Raw genomic sequence first — 20,926 nt, 5'->3', positions numbered from 1 at the left:
AATTATTAAAAGTCGTTTGATCATTAGCTTGAAGAAATGAAGCAATTACATTTTTAATATTATACTCTACTGTTTTCTTAAAATTTTTAATATTAAGTGCTATGGTAATATTGCCACAAAGTAAATAAAAAATGTTATGGCAAATGTTGTCTGAAGTTTTCTTGTTTTTTGTTAAAAACTAAAAACCTCTGTGCTCATAGATATCCTATAACTATAGCTTCTACATTCAAGATTGTTATAATGGAAAATTATATTTATATTGAGTTAGGCTTTCTAAATAGCTATAAAATTACTTCAAAGGCAATTTTGTATCAATTCAGTGCATTTCATTTTATCTGCCTGCCTTGCCAATAATCATCTTCATTTGATGTCATTTAAAATCTTTATGTATGACTGCCTTATACTGGTGCCTTATTAGGGAAATAAGTAGAGTCAGTCAGATATTGAGGTTTCCAATTTTTTCTTCAGTATTATTCAGCTTACGTTTGCTATTATGAATTTCTAGATTTAGGATTTCTAAATCGTTGAGGCTTTCTCCACATAAATGCACAGGAGAAAATCCAACTTACCTTCATTGAACAAATAGCTACTGAGTATCTATTATTTACCATGTACTGCATTAAGAGTTCATATAAAGGATAACTAAAATTTAGTACCTTTATGAGATTATATTCCAGTGGGTGGTTCAGCAGCATGCTAAGAAGGTGCGGGCTGCCCGTCCTGAGAGAATATATATTTATTCACTATCTTTGTTTAGAATCACTGGCCCTTAGTGCTAATAAACATCAACAATATTTAGTCTGTTTTATTCTTATTTTTAAATTCCCTATGTATAATACACCCTTTATTGCCTCCTCTCATCAATCATCCCATATACACATATTTCTTCATCATGGATCATGTTTTCCTGTACCTTTGGAAGGCTGGTAATTTTTGATTGGATGCCAGACTGTGTGTTTTACCTTGTTGGATGCTGAATATTTTTGTCTTCCCACAAATATTTTTAAATTTTATTCTGGGTACAGTTAAGTTATTTGGAAACTTGGATCCTCTGTGCTCCTTTTAAGCTTTATTATATGAGACCAGTGTAGCCCTCACTGAAGGGCTAATTTTGCCACATTACTAAGCAAAGCTTTTCTGAGTTCTCAATCAGATGCCCCTTTGATACTTTGGAAATATTATTTTTCCACCATTCTCACCATCTTAAATTCCATCCTCAAGCTGGTAGACTCACTGTTTTAGAGCATTTGGGTTGCTATAACAAAATACCTAGAGGGTGGCTTATAAATAGAAGAAATTTATTTCTTATAGTTCTAGAGGGTGGACCTCTGAGATCAAGGTGACAGCATGGTCAAGTTTTTGTGAGTATTCTCTTTTGGGTTGCTCACTTGTCATTTTATCCTCACATGGTAGAAAGAAGGTGAAAAAGCTCTCTGGGGTCCCTTCTATAAGGACACTAATTCAGTTCACAAGAACTCCACCTTCATAACTTAATCACCCCCTAAAGGTCCCACCTGTTAATGCCATCATATCGAGGGTTAGGATTTTGAAAGATGAATATTGAAGGACACAAATGAGTGCAATGCACAAATGCATTGCACTCATAGTTGCCACATAAATTGCTGTAGCTACAGGAAGGAAGTCTTTGCTGCACCCACGGAAAGAAGGGAGAAAGGGCAAAAGGGAATTCTCCTGGTTTGCCTTTCAGAAATTTTTTCAGAGAAGATAATTTCTTCAAAAATCCACAAGACTGTCTCTTAATTTCATTGCCCATTTACTGATGAACATTTTGACTTATTCTGGTTCATCTTTTAAGAACATTGTCAAAGTATATCCGTGGCTGCTGGGAACAGCAATTATTTTCAGTCATATGTGAATCTTAGGTATTCTTCCTTTTAAACCTTTTAGGTAGTTTTTTTTCCTAGAAAGATGTTTAAAATGTTACATTGAATAGGACTCAGTTGAAGACCCTTTGCAGATCCCTGGAGCTCTCTTACTTTGTAGCTCTCCCCTCTACTGTAGTCTGCCCTGCAAAAGCTAGCCTCCTTGGCCTCCCTGGACAGTATCTCCACAACTGATAGGAGGAAAGATGGTATTTCTAAGCCACTAAAGGTAACCCGTTTACTTCTGCTTGTTTCAAGTAAACACTACACATTATTATGTTTAAAGATACGGATAGGGTGCAAGAGTTGGTTTGGACAATCTTTTTAATGACTTACTGATGTACTATTTTTTAATTTCATTTCATTAGTAACTATATCAGGATTATTAGTACACAGCTATACTCTCCTGGATAGTTAATGCTATATATAACTATAATATTCATAAAGTAAAAATATTTATATTTTAAAATTAAAAACTGATCTTCCTAACCAAAATGCAAGTGTATAGTAAAACTTAATAACAATGTCAAAACTAGATAAGTATCTATTTGAAAAATATATTTAAATTTATTTCATAAAATGCTTTTAGATCAAATAAGGTTATTTAACTGAAATTTTTCAGTGTATTTATAAATGAACAATCAGAATATTATACATTAAAACCCATGAGACATGACCAAATATGTAGTGCACAGAAAATTAATGGCTGAATACACATTTATTATTAAAAAGAAATAACAGATGTAAATAAAAAAGCAAAATATAAGAACTAAAAAAGAGCAATAATAATTTAATAAAGATAAAAGCATAAAGTAATAAATTAGAAACCAAACAACATACAATGAAAAATTCAAAATGGTTCTTGAAAATAACAATCAAATAGAAAAATCTGGCAAAACAAATCAAGTTTGGATGTATAGGATTGTAAGATTCTTATACATGTATATTATCACTTGAAGTATATTATGATAATTTATAGATGTATACTACAAAATATGACAACCAGTATAACAAAACAACAAAATTTGGACAAATACGCCAATGAAGGAAATTAAACGGAATTATAAAACGTTCAATTAATCCAAAAGATGGCAGAAAAGAGAAAAAGAGAACAAAAAAGAGGGGACAAATTCAAAACAATAACAAGGTAGTACACCTAAACCTTAAAATATCAATAGTTACAATAAATATAAAAGGTCTTATCACTACAAACAAAAGCAGATTGTTTGAATGCAGTTTTTAAAAGGCCAGGTGCAATTGTTAACAAGAACCTCACTTTAAATATTTTAAATATTTAAAGCTGTAATATTTAAAATATTTAAATATTTTTACAAATAGATAATAAGAAAAAATGGGAGGAGATATGGCATACAGTAAAAAACAGTAAGCATCAGAGCTGAATTGGCCATATTAATATGAGAAAACTCCAGTAGAATTCAGGGCAAGAAATAATGACAGAGATAAGAGAGATATTTCTTAATGATTAAAGTATAATATCATCAGGAAGCCTAACAGTTATAAATTTGTGTGCCACCCGTTACAGAGCATCAAAACACAAGAAGCAAAAATAATAGCATTGAAAAGAGAAATCCAGAGACGAAAAAAAAATGGCGGCGTGAGGTGAGGCTCTGTAACGCTCCCCTGGAAGTTACAACGAATCGGACAACAATAACTCCACAAAGGACTCCTTGCACAGCAGACAGGCAAGACGAAGAGGCCGACTACTGAATTCACCTCCAGGTGGGTGAATCGCGCGAGCGGGGGAGGAGGGAGAGGAGAAGTGCGGAGACGGAGCGGCGCGGGCGCAGGACACAGACCTAGCTCAGTGCTCGGAGCCCGCTGCGCCCGGATCTTCCGCAACTGCGGGAGAGGGAAGGACTCGGACTGCTAGGGCTCCGCTTACGGCCCACAGGGCTGAGGGGGCAGCATACAAAAACCGCTGAACCCAACGCTCGCTCACGGCAGACCTCAGAGCAAAGACTGAGGGAAGAGGGCTGAAATCGGCGGTTTAAGCCCTCACTGCCGAGCGGGGAACGGAAGCCCTAGGCACGGAGACTAGCCGCGCCCTCCCTACCCTCCCAGAGCTCGCCCCGCCCCCACCTGCCCGGTGCTAGAAGCAATAAAGTAGCAGTGCTAGAAGCAATAAAGTAGCAGTGTCGGATCAAAGGACAGAATATTTGCTGCTCTGAGAACTGTGGACCGCAGACACAGATTCGCAGCTCAACTAGTTCCGGCAAAGGGGAGGGAGCTGTGGAAGCAGGACTGGCTGTGGTGGTGGTCGTCGCCATTGCTCTGGGCCACCTCTCACAACTCACCCGCCCCTGGCCCCACCTATCTGGGCGGATCCCTGCAGGAGTAAACAGAACTGCTGAAACATACCGGCTCTGAATCTGGTGCAGAAAGAGCTTTGGAACTCCAAAAGCTCTTCGCATACCTATCAACCTGTTGCAGAAGACACTCCTGTAGATGTCTAGGAAGAGAAATAGTAAATCAGTGATTGCCATGAATAACCAAGGCAACAAGATAGCTCAGAAAGAAAGTGAAAAGTCTCCAGAAAAGGAACTTAGAGATATGGACCTTTGTGATTTAAATGACAGAGAATTCAAGATCGCAATTCTGAAAAAACTGAACGAGATGCAAGAAAACACAGAAAGGCAGTTTAATGAACTCAGAAACACAATCAAAGAACACCATGAGCATTTTACAAAAGAGATTGAAATCTTGAAAAAGAACCAAATAGAATTTCTGGAGATTAAGAACTCAATAGAAGAAATTAACAATAAAATATCCAGCTTAGGTAGTAGAGTTGACCAGATGGAGGAAAGAATCAGTGACATCGAAGATAGGAACCTGGAATTTACACAGAGGGAAGAAGAAAGAGACTTGAGACTTAAAAGAAATGAAAGAACTCTACAAGAACTTTCTGACTCCATCAGAAAGAGCAATATAAGAATAATGGGTATACCAGAAGGAGAAGAAAGAGGGAAGGGAACAGAGAATATATTCAAACAAATCGTCGACGAGAACTTCCCAAACTTGTGGACAGAACTGGATCCTCGAATCCAAGAAGCAAATAGAACACCTAATTACCTCAATCCCAACAGGCCTTCACCAAGGCACATTGTATTGAAGCTGTCTAAAATCAATGATAAAGAAAGAATCCTCAAGGCAGCCAGGGAAAAGAAGACGGTAACTTACAAAGGAAAGCCCATTAGATTATCATCAGATTTTTCAGCAGAAACTCTACAAGCTAGGAGGGAATGGAACCAAATATTCAAACTATTGAAAGAGAGAAATCATGAGCCAAGAATAATATATCCAGCAAAGATCTCCTTTAGATATGAAGGAGGAATAAAGACCTTTCCAGACATCCAGAAGCTGAGGGAATTTTCTAATACACGACCTGCACTACAAGAAATACTAAAGGAGGCTATTAGACCACCATCAACAGGGACAACTTGTGGCAACCGAAACATAAAAAGGGGGAGCGTAAAGGCCTGAACAGGAATATGGGAATAGAGAAAGTAAGCGTACTGAAGAAACTGGAATACTCTAAATATCAAACTTTCTTTTACATAAACTCAAGGGTAACCACTCAAAAAACATCCAAATCTGAAATATATACTGTAATAAAAGAAGAAACAGAGGGAAACATCATAGAATACTACCACACAGAAATAACAGACAACAACAAAAAGGCAAAGAAACAATGGAGACACAGCCTTACCAGAAAACTAAAGACAGAATGACAGGAAATCCTCACATATCAATAATCACCCTGAATGTAAATGGACTGAACTCACCAATAAAGAGACACAGAGTAGCAGATTGGATCAAAAAACTAAACCCAACCATATGCTGCCTACAAGAGACACATCTCAGCTACAAGGACAAGCATAGACTCAAAGTGAAAGGGTGGAAATTGACACTTCAAGCAAATGGTACCCAGAAAAAATCAGGTGTAGCCATAATGATTTCCGATGAAACAGACTTCAGGGTGAAAAAGATAACAAGAGACAAAGATGGACATTTCATAATGGTAAAGGGGACTATACAACAAGAAGACATAACAGTCATCAATATTTATGCCCCCAATCAGGGAGCACCGAAATATACCAAGCAACTACTAACAGAACTAAAGGGAGAAATTGACCAAAACACAATTATACTAGGGGACTTAAATACATCATTGACAGCTATGGATAGATCATCCAAACAGAAGATAAATAACGAAATCGCAGCCCTAAATGACACATTAGATGAATTGGACATAATTGACATATATAGAGCACTTCATCCTAAAACATCAGACTATACATTCTTTTCTAGTGTACATGGAACATTCTCAAGGATAGACCATATATTGGGACACAAAATCAGCCTCAGCAAATTTAAGAAGATTGAAATCATACCAAGCATATTCTCTGATCACAAAGCTTTGAAATTGGATATCAACTGCAAAAAGAAAGCAGGAAGAAACACAAATACATGGAGATTAAACAACATACTTTTAAAGAACGACTGGGTCAAAGAAGAAATTAGAGGAGAGCTCAAAAGATACATAGAAACAAATGACAATGAAACTACATCCTACCAAAATTTTTGGGATGCCGCGAAAGCAGTTTTAAGAGGGAAATTTATATCATTACAGGCCTATCTCAAGAAACAAGAAAAATCCCAAATAAATAACCTCATGTTACACCTTAAAAAACTAGAAAAAGAAGAACAAGCGAAACCCAAGGTCAGCAGAAGAAAGGAAATAACAAAAATCAGAGCAGAACTAAATGAAATAGAGAACAAAAAGACAATAGAAAAAATTAATGTGACAAAAAGCTGGTTCTTTGAAAAGATTAACAAAATCGACAAACCCTTGGCTAGACTCACTAAGATAAAAAGAGAGAAGACACTAATTAACAAAATCAGAAATGAAAAAGGGGAAGTTATCACGGACACCACAGAAATACAAAGGATTATCCAAGAATACTATGAAGGACTATATGCCACCAAATTTAATAACTTAGAAGAAATGGACAAGTTCTTAGAAACATATAGCCTTCCAAGGCTGAATCATGAAGAACTGGAAAATCTTAACAGGCCGATCACCAGTAAGGAAATTGAATCAGTCATCAAAAACCTTCCCAAAATCAAAAGTCCTGGACCAGATGGCTTCACCAGTGAATTCTACCAAACCTTCAAAGAGGATCTAATACCAATCCTGCTCAAACTCTTCCAAAAAATTGAAGAAGAGTCAGTACTCCCTAACTCATTTTATGAGGCCAACATTACCCTGATACCAAAACCTGGTAAGGACAACACAAAAAAAGAAAACTACAGACCTATATCTCTGATGAATACAGATGCTAAAATCCTAAACAAAATTCTAGCAAATCGAATACAACAATGCATTAAAAAGATTATTCATCACGACCAAGTGGGGTTCATCCCCGGGGCACAAGGATGGTTCAACATTCGCAAATCCATCAATGTGATACATCACATAAACAAAATAAAGGACAAAAATCATATGATTCTATCAATTGATGCAGAAAAAGCATTTGATAAGATACAACATCCATTTATGATTAAAACACTTACTAAAATTGGTATAGAAGGAAAATACCTCAACATAATAAAGGCCATATACGACAAGCCCTCAGCTAACCTCATAATTAATGGTGAAAAGCTGAAGCCCTTTGCTCTACGTTCAGGAACACGACAAGGTTGTCCCCTATCACCTCTGCTTTTCAACATAGTGTTGGAAGTCCTCGCCAGAGCTATCAGGCAAGAGAAAGAAATAAAAGGCATCCAAATTGGGAATGAAGAAGTTAAATTGTCACTCTTTGCAGATGACATGATGCTATACATAGAAAACCCTAAAGACTCCACCAAAAAGCTATTAGAAACAATCAATGAATATAGTAAAGTTGCTGGCTACAAAATCAACGTACAAAAGTCCATTGCTTTCCTATATACCAACAATGAAATCTCAGAAAAAGAGATAGAAAAAACAATTCCTTTTGCAATTGCAGCAAAAAGAATAAAATACCTAGGAATAAACTTAACCAAGGATGTGAAGGATTTATATGCTGAAAACTATAAGACATTTTTGAAAGAAATTGAAGAAGACACAAAGAAATGGAAAGACATTCCGTGCTCATGGATTGGAAGAATCAACATAGTTAAAATGGCCATATTACCCAAAGCCATATACAGATTTAATGCAATCCCCATTAAAATCCCAATGGCATTTTTTAGAGAAATAGAACAAAAAATCATCAGATTTGTTTGGAACCACAAAAGACCCCGAATAGCCAAAGCAATATTAAAAAAAAAGAACAATACTGGAGGTATCACACTCCCTGATTTTTCCTTGTACTACAGGGCTACAATAATCAAAACAGCTTGGTATTGGCGGAAAAACAGACACATAGACCAATGGAATAGAATTGAGAACCCAGAAATAAAACCACATAAATATGGACAGATAATTTTTGACAAAGAAGCTAAAAACATACAATGGACGAAAGACAGCCTCTTCAATAAATGGTGCTGGCAGAATTGGATAGCTACGTGCAAAAGAATGAAACTGGACTGCTATCTGTCACCATGTACCAAAATTAATTCAAAATGGATCAAAGACTTAAGCATAAGACCTGACACAATAAACTGCATTGAAGAAAACATAGGTACTAAACTTATGGACCTTGGGTTCAAAGAGCATTTTATGAATTTGACTCCAAAGGCAATGGAAGTAAAAACTAAAATAAACAAATGGGATTATATGAAACTGAAAAGCTTCTGCACAGCAAAAGAAACTATTGACAAAATAATGAGGCAACCAACTGAATGGGAGAAGATTTTCGCAAACAGTTCCTCTGATAAGGGGCTAATATCCAAAATATACAAGGAACTCATGAAACTCAACAACAAAAAAACAAACAACCCAATTGAAAAATGGACAGAGGACCTGAAGAGACATTTCTCCAAAGAGGATATACAAATGGCAAATAGACATATGAAAAAATGCTCAACATCGCTAATCATCAGAGAAATGCAAATGAAAACCACAATGAGATATCACCTCACCCCAGTCAGAATGGCTTTCATCAACAAAACAAATAGTAACAAGTGTTGGAGAGGCTGTGGAGAAAAAGGAACTCTCATACACTGTTGGTGGGAATGCAGACTGGTGCAGCCGCTATGGAAGTCAGTGTGGAGGTTCCTCAAGAAATTACGAATAGAATTACCATATGACCCAGCAATCGCTCTCCTGGGTATCTACCCCAAAAATATAAAAGCATTTCTCTATAGAGACACGTGTACGCCAATGTTCATTGCAGCCTTGTTTACGGTGGCCAAGACATGGAAACAACCAAAATGTCCTTCGATAGATGAATGGATAAAGAAGTTGTGGTACATATACACAATGGAATACTATTCGGCGTTAAGGAAAGATGATATAGGAACATTTGTGACAACATGGATGGATCTCGAGAGAATAATGCTAAGTGAAACAAGTCAGACAGAAAAAGCAGAGAACCCTATGATTTCACTGATATGTGGTATATAAACCAAAAAGAACAAGACAAACAAATGAGAAACAAAAACTCATAGACACAGACAATAATTTAGTGGTTACCAGAGGGTAAGGGGGTGGGGGGTGGGTGATGAGGGTAAAGGGGATCAAATATATGGTGATGGAAGGAGAACTGACTCTGGGTGGTGAACACACAATGGGATTTATAGACGATGTAATACAGAATTGTACACCTGAAATCTATGTAAATTTACTAGAATTGTCACCCCAATAAAATTAATTTAAAAAAAAAAAAAGAGAAATCCAGTTATAATTAAAGGTTTCAACACTCCTCTCTCAGTAAGCAATTGACAAAATAGACAAAACATCAGAAGGGATATGGAGGACTTAAATATTATTAATAATTGATTTGAACTAATTGATATTTAGAGAACACTCCACCAAACATCAGTAGAATACACGTTTTCTTCATGTGCAAGTGGGACATTCATCAAGAGAGACTATTGATGGGACATAAGAAAGTTTCCAGGAATGAAATCATACAAAGTATATTAGCTGCTCACAATGGAATTAACAGAAATTAATAAAAATGAGATATCAGGAGTATTCCCAAATATTTGAGAAACTAACAGTGCAGTTTTACTAACCCATGGATCAAAGAAGAAATTACATGGAAATTTTTAGAACACTTTAAGCAAATGATAGTATAAATACAATCTATCAAAATTTATGGAAAGCTACTAGAAGAGTGCTTGCAGAATACTATTTAATGTTCTAAATGCTATGTTTTTTAAAAAAGAAAGTTATAAAATGATTTAAGCTTCTCATTTAAGCCTCAAGAAATGATAAAAATGACAATTTAAATACAAATTAAACGGGAGGGAAATAAAAGTAAGAACAATAAAAGACTGGTTCTTTGAAAAGATTAGTAAAACTGATAAATTTATCATTAGATAGATTGAGATAATAAGGGGAAAATGAAATTTACCCAAATGATGAATGAAAAAAAAAATGGACATCACAACAGAACATTTAAGTGATTACAAGGAAACATCATGAACAAAGGTATGCTAATAAGTGTGATATTTATCTAAAATGAAGAAAATACTTGAAAAGCACATATTACTAAAAATTTACTCAACAATAAAAAAATAAATATCCTTATACTTATTAAAGAAATTAAATTTAAAATCAAAGCCTTTCCACCAAGAAAACGCCTTGCCCAAATAGCTTCCCTGATGAATTTCATCAAATATTTTAGGAAGAAATAACAGTCCACAATCTCTTTCAGGAATCAGGAGGGAATATTTGCCATTTCATTTAATGAAGCCAGAATAACGTTGATATCAAAACATTTTAGCAAAAATATATTAGTAATTATAATCCAGAAATATAGATACACATATAGGCATAGACATAGATATATAGATAATACATCATATACAAGAAGGTTTTATCTGAGAAATGAAAGGTTGTTTTAATATTAGAAAAACATCTAATGTAATTTAACTCGATTAAAGGAATTAAAGAGAAAACTCACATAAGCATCTTAATAGAAATGAGATAAAAGTATCTGATTAAATTTAACACCTGTTAATGATGAAACAAAGAAAAAGGAAACCTCTCATTATAAAAGGGAACTATGTAAACTTGATGAAAAGCAGCTAAGAAAATCTACAGGAAACATCCCACTTAATAGTGAAAGAATGAACAACTTCTTCTATAATCAGGTAAAAAGACAAGGATGTCTACTTTTATTACTTCTGTTTAACACTGAACTGGAGATCAATAAGACCAAGAAAAAAAAAATATATATATAAATACATATATATATATATATATATATATATATATATACACACATAGATATATATTGAGTGTATATTTGTTTAATAACAATTACAAGGCAAAAAAAGAAAAGATATACAGATTGGAAATGAAGTAATATTGTTTTTACTCACAGACATGATCATATACATAGAAAATTCTAAAGGATATACAAAAATCTAATAAATAATTAAATTTAGGAAGGTTAATATTTCTGTAGAGTAACAAAATGAAATTTAAATTTTAAAAAGTCATTTGAAACCACATTCAAAAACATGAAACACATAGGAATAAATTTTGTAATAGATGTGCTAGACCTGTGCAATGAAAACAAAACAATGCTGAAAGAAATTAAACATTCTTTAAATAAGTGGAACAATAAACTACATTCATGATTTAGAAGACTTAAACTTTTATAATTACAAATTGGTCTGTAGATTCCATACAATTCCAGTCAAAATCTAGCAATCTTTTTAGAAATTAACAAGCAGCTTTAAAAATTTACGTGAATATAGAAAAATCCTAAAATTGCCAACACATTTTTGAAAAACAAAACAAAAGTAGAGGACTTACACTACATACCCTCATGACTTACTATAAAGGTACAATAATCAAAACTGTGGGATTTGCATGAGGATAGGTACATTGATTTACAGGAATAATTGACTAAAAATACTTCTACACATATATAGTTTTTTTAAAAAAATATTCACCAACATAATTTAATGGTGCCAGAACAATCAAATATCTATGTTGAAAAAATGAACTGCAAATTTTACCTCCAACCCTGTTCCAATCATAGATGTGTAAACGGGCCTGGCTTAGTCATCAGGGTCTTCTCTTTTACTCTTCTGCAGGAACTTTTATGGAAAAAACCTTTTATTTTAGGGGATGATAAAAAAAATAGAATGGAAGTCTCATAATACCAGAAGCCAAATTTCTACCATACGCAATGTACCCAAAAGATCCAGCAATAGCTGTATAGTACTCCGATTACATTGGTTGAGCCCTGCCATTTGCCATCAAAATAGTTGTGACCACAACTGGAACATAAAGTTTTACTGTGAGATGATCACACATACACTGGAGTCCAGTGAGTGGTGCAAACATTTAACTTTTTCCATCAAAACACCAGTCTGTTCTCATCTTTCTCCATTTTCTTCTTCCTGTGGTTGCCCCTACTTCCTATATCTGCCCTTCTCTCAGTGGCCAAGATTCTAGCCCATCCTGGAGGGTGATGTTAAATCCTTTAGCAATTGATCAGAACTGGATGGGGAGAGTTTAGGTCCTTCTTCATAGAAAACTATCAAAGTAAATTCTTCATTGCAAAACACCAACAAGAAAAACCAATTTCAGGTTGTTCATATTTACTTTGATTCATGGCATAATTTCAATGTGCTGTTACACTAACAGTATTTCTGTTACTTTTCTCCCTCACATCAATCACCCTCTACTGAAGGGATTAAGGTATTTAGAAAGAAAAGAGCATGCGTTCGCAGATTGAGTAAAATCCAATTGTAACCATTTCACTTACTTGGATATTTTGTCCCTCCTCTCCTAGAATATATCAAGCGACCTTGAGCAGCCTCCATTCCTGAAGGAGGAGATCAGGAAAATAACAGAAAGGTGCAGCTTTCATCAGGAAGAGGAATACTTGTTTTTTGGACATTGGATGATGCAACAGAGAAAAGACAAAACACAAGAATATATTGGTATAGAAAGACATTAAAGTCAAGTAGTAATGGTTAGGTTCACAGGCTCTAAAAGCAAAGTACCTGGGTACTTTGTAGAACACTCATACTCACTGGCTGTGATCTGAGACAAGTTACATAAATTCTATGTGTCCCATTTTTCTCATTAGTGAAATAATGAAAATGAAATTATTACCTTCCTTATAGGGTTGTCATAAAGACTAAATAAATTGATGTAAACTGCCTAGAAACATGCATAATACATAGTAAATGCTAGCTAGTTATCATTATTTTTTGTGGCAGAGAGAAAGTGAAAGAATTCCTATTTGGTGGCCTTAATCTCAATTGCAGGGAGCACAGTCTTTGGCAAAGGCAATCAGAGCAGAAGGTCTGGCTGGAAGAGAATAGGGAACGCTTGAAACATCAGCTGCTCAACCCTAGATATGCCATTAAAATTTCGTCAAGGCCTTCAAAATACTGATATTTAGGATCCAACCCAAAACAATGAAATCTGAATGCCTGGTGGTGGGACTTAGATATGACTCTTTTAGAAAAACTTCTGAGGAGATCTTTAAGGACAACCGCAAGTGGGAATCACGAAGTAATATAAAGAGAATAATGAGAAGTCATAAGGACAGAGAAAAGGCATTTATGGTTATCCCACTCTGCTTTGCTTCATTAATTTTTCTATCAATCCAGCAACTTCTGACCGGAAAGTCAAGATAGTGGAAGTAAGAAAAAGAAACCATAATGTTGTTGTCTATTTTGGCTACTATAACAAAATGCCACAAACTGGGTTGCTTATAAACAGCAATCACTTCCCAAAGGCCCCACCTCCTCTTAATACCATCACACTGGGTTTTGACATAGGAATTTGTGCAGTAGACAAATATTCAGTCCATAGCAAACACATCCTGGAGAGGTAGTAAACAAGTTGCTGAGATTGGGGAAAATACAGAACTCAGTTTTTCGCTTGGTAAAAAAAAGCCAGACCCAGAGTAAGATAATGGACACCGCAAACAGACAAAGAATGTGCAGTGGGGGTTATATAAAGACCAAGAACAGCATCCGCAGGGATTAGGAGTCCGGTTTAGTGTTGAGTAGAGAGTAATAGACAGAGGAAATTTTCAGAGCTTGAGATCTTGTTTCTTGGAAATAATGTGATTTCAATAAAAACTGGTTTGAAGATGAACGCTCCAATCTGGGGACTGAGATAAAATAAAGAAATAATGAAGGTTAATCGAGGACGTAAGTAAAGTAAAAGATGATAGTATGGGAAGGAGACAAAAGAAAAAGAATTGAAGTTGTTGATGGTACAAGGAAAAGTTGATGCCTCCAATGGTATGAGTCAGTAGCATTGAGCAAGAAGTATACCAGAACGCCTTCTCTGTGCATTAAGAAGATAATGAATGTCAAAATACTTTGTAAATGGTTCATCACTCTCCAAAAATAAATGATCTACAAATTATTCATTCACTAAAGTATACCCTATCCAGTTCTGAATGAAAGTTCAATTGTAAGTTGAAAAAAAAATGGTTAGTTTATCCAACGTGTGAATATAGAAGAATGTAATTTAAAAGTTTAAATGCAACATCTCTCATTTTACAGAAGAACTGAATTTACAGTTACTAAGATCTGAAAAGTTACTATGGATGCCATTAATATAATCTGAGGAATCGGAAGCGATAATTCCTGAATGTTAGCAAAGGCAATTCAGGTCTTTATCCTTTTTCCCAATCAACAAACATTATTTTCTTATTGTCTTTCCCCTTCTGTCCTTCCCTGTGCCACAAAAGCGGGGAGGAGGAGGGGGGTGACCCACAGAACAAAAGAGTAAAACAAAACAAAAACTCTCTTCCTTCACATCAGCAGAGAGCGCTGGTGTGGCTTAGCCTTTAACTGCCAGGGGCCAAGCAGGCTGAAGTTGTTCCAGCGGGAATCTGTAGTTGACTGGCTGTCGCTAAGCAACAAGAAAGTGGGCGGGATTTGCCTTGCGTGCTCGTGCGCGTGACCTCTCGGCGGAAGCGGAAGTGCCGGTGGCGCGCGACTAGGAAGTGGTGAGTCTTGGAGTAGCGATGGCTACGCTTGTCCCGCTGCCTCCGCTCCCCCCACAGTTTAAGAGCATACAGCATCATCTGAGGACGGCTCAGGAACATGACAAGCGGGACCCTGTTGTGGCCTATTACTGTGAGTCTTTCCGAGTCGCTGCGCCCCCCCTTACCTTCCGGGCCCCACATACTCCTCTGTGGTTCTTGGGGCAGGCCTTGCCCCCCTGACTTTAGACCTGAGCTCTGACCTCTGGCCCGCCCTGGGAACAGGGTGGGGCCCGCCCTACTCTGGGATCCCGACCTTCTCTCTGAGCCTCGCAGGTCCCAGAAAGCCAAAACTTGGAAAGCATGATGGTGTCCACTGCCTCTCTTGTGCCTTAATATTCCTAAACTGATACATGGGCTCGAGAAGTCTGAAACACACTGCCCTAAGGTGTTTTGTTTGTTTTTGTTTCTTCTTTCTGTGTGTACACACAAGAGCCTCTTGTCTCCACCAGGGAATCCTGAAAATAACCTGGGTAGTTTGAGTAATTGAGTTGGAGCTAAATGGAAGGTGAGTGCCCCAAAGACAGTAGTGATGTGGACAAAAGAATTGTAAACATAATCTCACGCAGATTAATTATGACAAATGTAAGCCAGTCGGAAAACTCACAAGTGGCTAAATGGAGAGCATCTGCTACAAAACAAGCTTTTGAATTTGACTGTTCCCACGTCTACATCCAAATTGCTCTCCCACCAGTGAAATTTTTCAGTCTGACTTAAGTAATAGTTGGGGTTGAGGCATTTGGTAGCAGTAGTCTCACTTGTGATATAGGCAATGTACAGTTGATGGAAAACAACTGAATTTTTTCAAACGTTTTTCCTTTGCAGTAAAGAGAATAGTTCCAGTAATGTTATGTCAACTCTATTTTATATTCCATACTCTAACTTTACTGCAGATAAGTAACCAGGAAACTATAAATCTTTTGAAAAAGATTTTTAGAGTTAAGCTCAATATAATTGGTCATCTGTTGTGAATGTTACAAGGTTAGCTAAAATCTGGTCTACCATCATCTCTGCCATATTCCAGGTGTATCCATTTTCTTTCCTCATATATGCAAGGCCCTTTCAAACCTCCGTGTTCTTCACCTTGGAAGTTTTTCCTTTTTACTCCACTAGGCAAATTCCTCATGATTTAAAATCTAACTCAAATGCCACCACCTATGTAGCCAGTAAGTTGATTCTTCTCCAGGCTTTACTTCATTTTGTTCAAATCTTACAGCATTTTTTCTATTATACTTGTTCTTCAGGTTCTTCAAGCAAGGGCCATTAATCATTCCTTCAGCGTGTATTCATTGAACTTCTTCCTATATCAAGCATTACCAGGCACTGTGACTACAGTCCCTGCATTCGTGGAGCTTACATATAATGGAGTGGGAGATTGAACTATAAAAATAAGTACATTATATAGAATCTTTAGAAGGTTATGGAGAAAAAAATAAAGCAGGGAAAAAGAATAGGGGTAACAGGAGTAAGAGAGTGAATAGGGGATTTCACTTTCAAAGTGGTCTGGGAACCAGTTCACTGTGTTCACATCTGAGCAGATATGAGTGAAAAGCAAGGAAAGTATGCATCTGGATAAGTATTCTCTCTCCTCCATAGAGGGAATAACAAAACGAAGTCCTGAGGCAAGGGGGTGCTTGGACAATCAAGGAGGCCATTGTCACTGGAGTGGTTAGATCGAGGAGAAAAATGATGATAGGGACAAAGAGGTATCATCTCTTGTAACAATGAAATAGAAACCCTTGTTCCTGTCTAAAACTAATCCCTATTCATGAGCTCTATATTGTGTACCTTTGTGACTATCCAAGGACCCTTTATTTCCTGTCATTATTCTGCTATTTCTTTCGAAGTTTGCCCCAGTTTCCTTTATTTATTTATTTATTTAAAAAAGAAAAAAGAAGCTGTCACTATGACATTCTCTAAAGTTGTTTTCCTGTCTGCCCAACCTCAAGGATAAGCTTGAAATAGTTGTCTGTAGTTGTCTTTACATCATTATTTCATACATCATTTTCAGTTCATTGCAGTCTGATTTTCATGCCCATTATTTCACTGAAGCTTCTCTCAGCAGGGTCATGAACATTTTTATTGTTAAATCCAGATGGCACTTAAAAATATTTTTGTTTTGAAACATATGCATATTGAAGAACATATATAATGTGTGTAAACAGTTTAGTGAATAATAAAATGAGGCCTAATGGACCCACCATATTTGATGTTATTAGACGTTTTAAGTTTTGCCAATCTGATGGGCATGAAATGGTGTCTCAGTGGAGCAAAATTTGCAATTCACTGAGTCTTAATGAGGTTGATCATCTTTTCATATGTTAATTAACCATTTGTGATTCCCTTTCCAGATACCTATATTGCTTTTGACCATTTTTCTATTTCACCATTTGTTTTTTCTTAATAATCTAGATACTAATTCTGTGTTATATGCATTACAAATGTCTTCTCCAAGTTCATAGTTTGATTTTTCACTTTATTTATGAAGTCCTTTGGTGTTTAAAAGTTATTACTTTTAAATTATGGCCAGTTTATTAATCTCTTCCTTATGGTTTGTGTTCCAATTTTCTAGGCCTAGGTTTCCTTTTGTACATGTAGTACCTTGTTTGGGATTTTGAATATTGCTTCTCTGTTATCTCTATTTTCTACTGAAATTTTGATTAAACATGTGTTGTACTTTTCTCCTTTATTTCTTTGTCTCAGTGCTTTCATAGTTAGCATCCCTTTGTCTCTCTGAGTTTCATTTGGTGTAATTTCTTTAGGTCTGTGGTTATCTCTGTTTAGGTATCCTGTTGTATAACCTATTTATAGAGTTTCTGCTTTCATTTTTTATTTCTAGATGTTCTGGGGTTGTTTGTTTTGTTTGTTTTGTTTTCAAATTGGCATAGACATCTCTGATAGTGTTTTATTACCATATTTTTAAAAATACTAATTTCTTTAAATGTTTTATAAAATTTATACTTTTATTTGCTGTCTGGTAATTCCTTTAACTGCTGTATTTGTGGGCCTGATTCTGCTGTTCAACAGAAGACTGCTCGTGGTGACTTCTTTCCTTTTAATTTGTACTTCAGACATACCAAACCAGTGCTCTTTAAACTTTGGTCTGCAAGTTGTGCTACAGGAATCATTTTCCCTATTCTCAATTTCCATATGTTACTTTCCTGACAAGACTCCTTTGGTCATGGTAGCAAAGTAGTATGCTGCTTCTCTTTTCCTACATTCTGTTCACAGTAGCCCTTCTAGTTTACAGAAGAAGGGCATACTCTCATCCATCATGAATATTTTTGCTGTGTGTTGCCCTGGGAATGAAGGTAGAAAACCTACAGGGTGTCCGGAAGAAAGGAACAATTCACATTACTAGTGTTAGTGAAGCCTCCGTTGATTAAGGTATTAGGTAGAGCTTCCTGTCTTTCCCGGTCTTATATGAACAAAAATCAATGAGACCTAAGAATAAGCCTTTATTCAAAATGCTGGGCATGAGAAAGGATGTCAAAAGGAACATTCTCATTTGGGGAAGGAGGGTAGTGGTAGTACATTTTATAAGGGGGATGGTGGAGTCACCTGGGGTTTGTCTCCTTTTAGGAATAATTGGTCAGGAAGATGGCAGAATCGTTCTTAAAGATTAGAAACCATTGTTTGATCATTTTGGATTTTATCCAGAGTAATGAGGAGGGACCATTTGGGACCAAGGTCTTGCGAAAGGTTTTGGGGAGGATTAGCTACAGGGACAAAGACATGGAAGGAACACAATGGAAAATACTGTGTTCAGATTCTCTTACACTCATACATATATCTGTTCAGGGTAATACCTCATGTTAAAAACTAACCTGTGTTGTAGTGTGTTGAATTCCCCAAATGGTAAGAGTTTTCATGAAATGACCTTACCTTTTCATTCTCTCTTTATTATTAAAGAATGGCATTCCTGAGATAAGAGCAAAAGGCTGAAGGGGGCAGTTTTTTGTTTCATCTAAATGACAAGCTTGTGTAAGGGTCTGTGGCTTAACCACAGTTTTAGAATTAAAATTAAGATGAGATGAGGCGTGTGTGGACATAGGTTAACATATTTATTTGAATTGGAAATTTAAGTCATTTTTCTGAAAAAGTAAGCCTCCATTGGCTGATTGGTTTGGCATTAACAACAGTCTGCCATTTATGTGGTATGGTAGACATTCTCCTTAAACTAAATGAGCTAGATCTTCATCTCTGAGGTGTTATTTTTTTTTCCAGAAATACATTTAAAACAAGTGATACAATAAAAACATTTTTATTGATTGGTTAGTCGATTCATCCATTTTATTTATTTATCTATCTATCTATCTATCTATCTATCTATCTATCTATCTATCTATTTATTGCCATAGGATGTTGAAATGAACAGTATTTCAGTTCTCCCAGTCCTGTTTCATTGACTTAGGATAAACAAGAAACCTCTGAAAAAAATGATGACTCTTTTTCTGTATGTTTCACAGTAATTGAGAAAATGAATAACTCTACTGATGGGTTGACAAATCCTTTTCTAGTTTTAAAACAAATTTTGGGACAGACCTAATTGAATCGTCAGTTAAGAGGCTATTAAAAATATTACTTGATAATAGGTTCTTATATGCTTTTTAGCCTGTCACCCAGAAGACATTTATAGAATGAATTGATTTTGCTGTGACAGAACTTCCATTCTGATCTGCTACTTTATGTGAATACATTTTTTCCATGTTACACTCATAAAAATGAAAATAGGAATAAAACTAATACCCTGTTATGGCTCATTATGACAGAAAATCATATTGACTCATATATGCAATTTAACTCATTATATGATTCATTTCTAATAAAACTTTACTTTTTATTTTTAATGATTGTTAAAATACATAGTGATAATTGTTTTTTCATCAATTATGCATTACAATAATTATAAAGCCTCAATTCCAGAAGGAACATTTTAATACTTAGCAGCTTATTTCACAGGAAATTTTGATAAACTTTAATTTTTGTACATTTGTTTGCAGAGATAATGATACTCAAGTTAGGGATTTTGAGCATACAGATATATTCTTTATAATAAAATTCTATAAGATTAAGTAAGTGAAAATATGGGTTAAAATAAAATACAACAGCATATTATTTCTAACTTTAAAAAGCTTTTTGTGTCTTAAAATAGATTGTGATCGATACCAAGTTACTATATTTACAGTTGAAAGAATACCATAATTTTTAGATGTTACTGTCTTATGTAGTACAGAAATGACATTTTTTGTATCTGTTTAAATAGCTGATGAAAAGTGGTAGATGTTAACTTTAAAATGTGTGAAGGGATACATTTCTAAGGTCTTAGAGTAAACAAAAATTTTCTAAATTTGTAGAACAAGGAAGTTTTTTTGTAAGAAAAAAATTCAAGATTTTGCTTAAGTGCTTGCTAATTTGCAAAAACTCCGTGTTCTTTCTTACTTCTGAGACTATATATACTGCTCTCTGCCTGGGATTACCTGACTTCCTGTTAACCTGACTAACTTTTACTAATTTCAATACAAATTTTACTTTTTGCAGGTTGCTTTTCATGACCTCATAAAGATGGTCTAGAAATTGTTCCAGTTCATCTTGATCACACTGTGTTATAAACATCTATTTACCTTTCAATCTTCTGGATTCTCCTGGAGGACAAGGATTGACATCTTGTTTTCTTTCACCTGGCACATAATTGATATTTATAAATTTCTAATGAATGCCATCTCTCTAAATATTACTTATATTCCACTAGAATCTGAGAGCAAGAAATGTCTTATATTGGTGATCTTTGAATCTCGTACTTAAGACATGGTGGATATTTGCAGATTTTATCTATTAATTGAATGAAAGAACTATACAGTAATTCATTGCTTTTTGAATTCATTGCACTAGCTA

General features: G+C 35.4%; 1 protein-coding gene across 3 annotated transcripts in view; it reads left to right on the top strand.

Annotated features, from left to right (window-relative positions):
- The first annotated feature begins 14,958 nt into the window (after positions 1-14,958).
- VTA1 (vesicle trafficking 1) overlaps positions 14,959-20,926 on the top strand; it is a 57,023-nt gene continuing 51,055 nt past the window's right edge. Inside the window, exons 1-2 of one of the 3 annotated variants that reach the window (XM_081036108.1) lie at positions 14,968-15,125; positions 15,484-15,539. In XM_081036108.1, the coding sequence (XP_080892234.1) occupies positions 15,533-15,539 (7 nt within the window). In that variant the 5' untranslated portion in view covers positions 14,968-15,125; positions 15,484-15,532. Of the gene's footprint in view, positions 15,126-15,464; positions 15,540-20,926 lie in introns of all 3 variants that reach the window. The other 2 variants (XM_081036109.1, XM_081036107.1) reach the window with 2 other exon arrangements.

Source organism: Rhinolophus hipposideros (assembly GCF_964194185.1).
Source record: "Rhinolophus hipposideros genome assembly, chromosome: 3".
NCBI classification, from domain to species: Eukaryota; Metazoa; Chordata; class Mammalia; order Chiroptera; family Rhinolophidae; genus Rhinolophus; species Rhinolophus hipposideros.
Note: the sequence above shows the minus strand (reverse complement) of the source record. Positions and strands in the feature narration are given on the sequence as shown.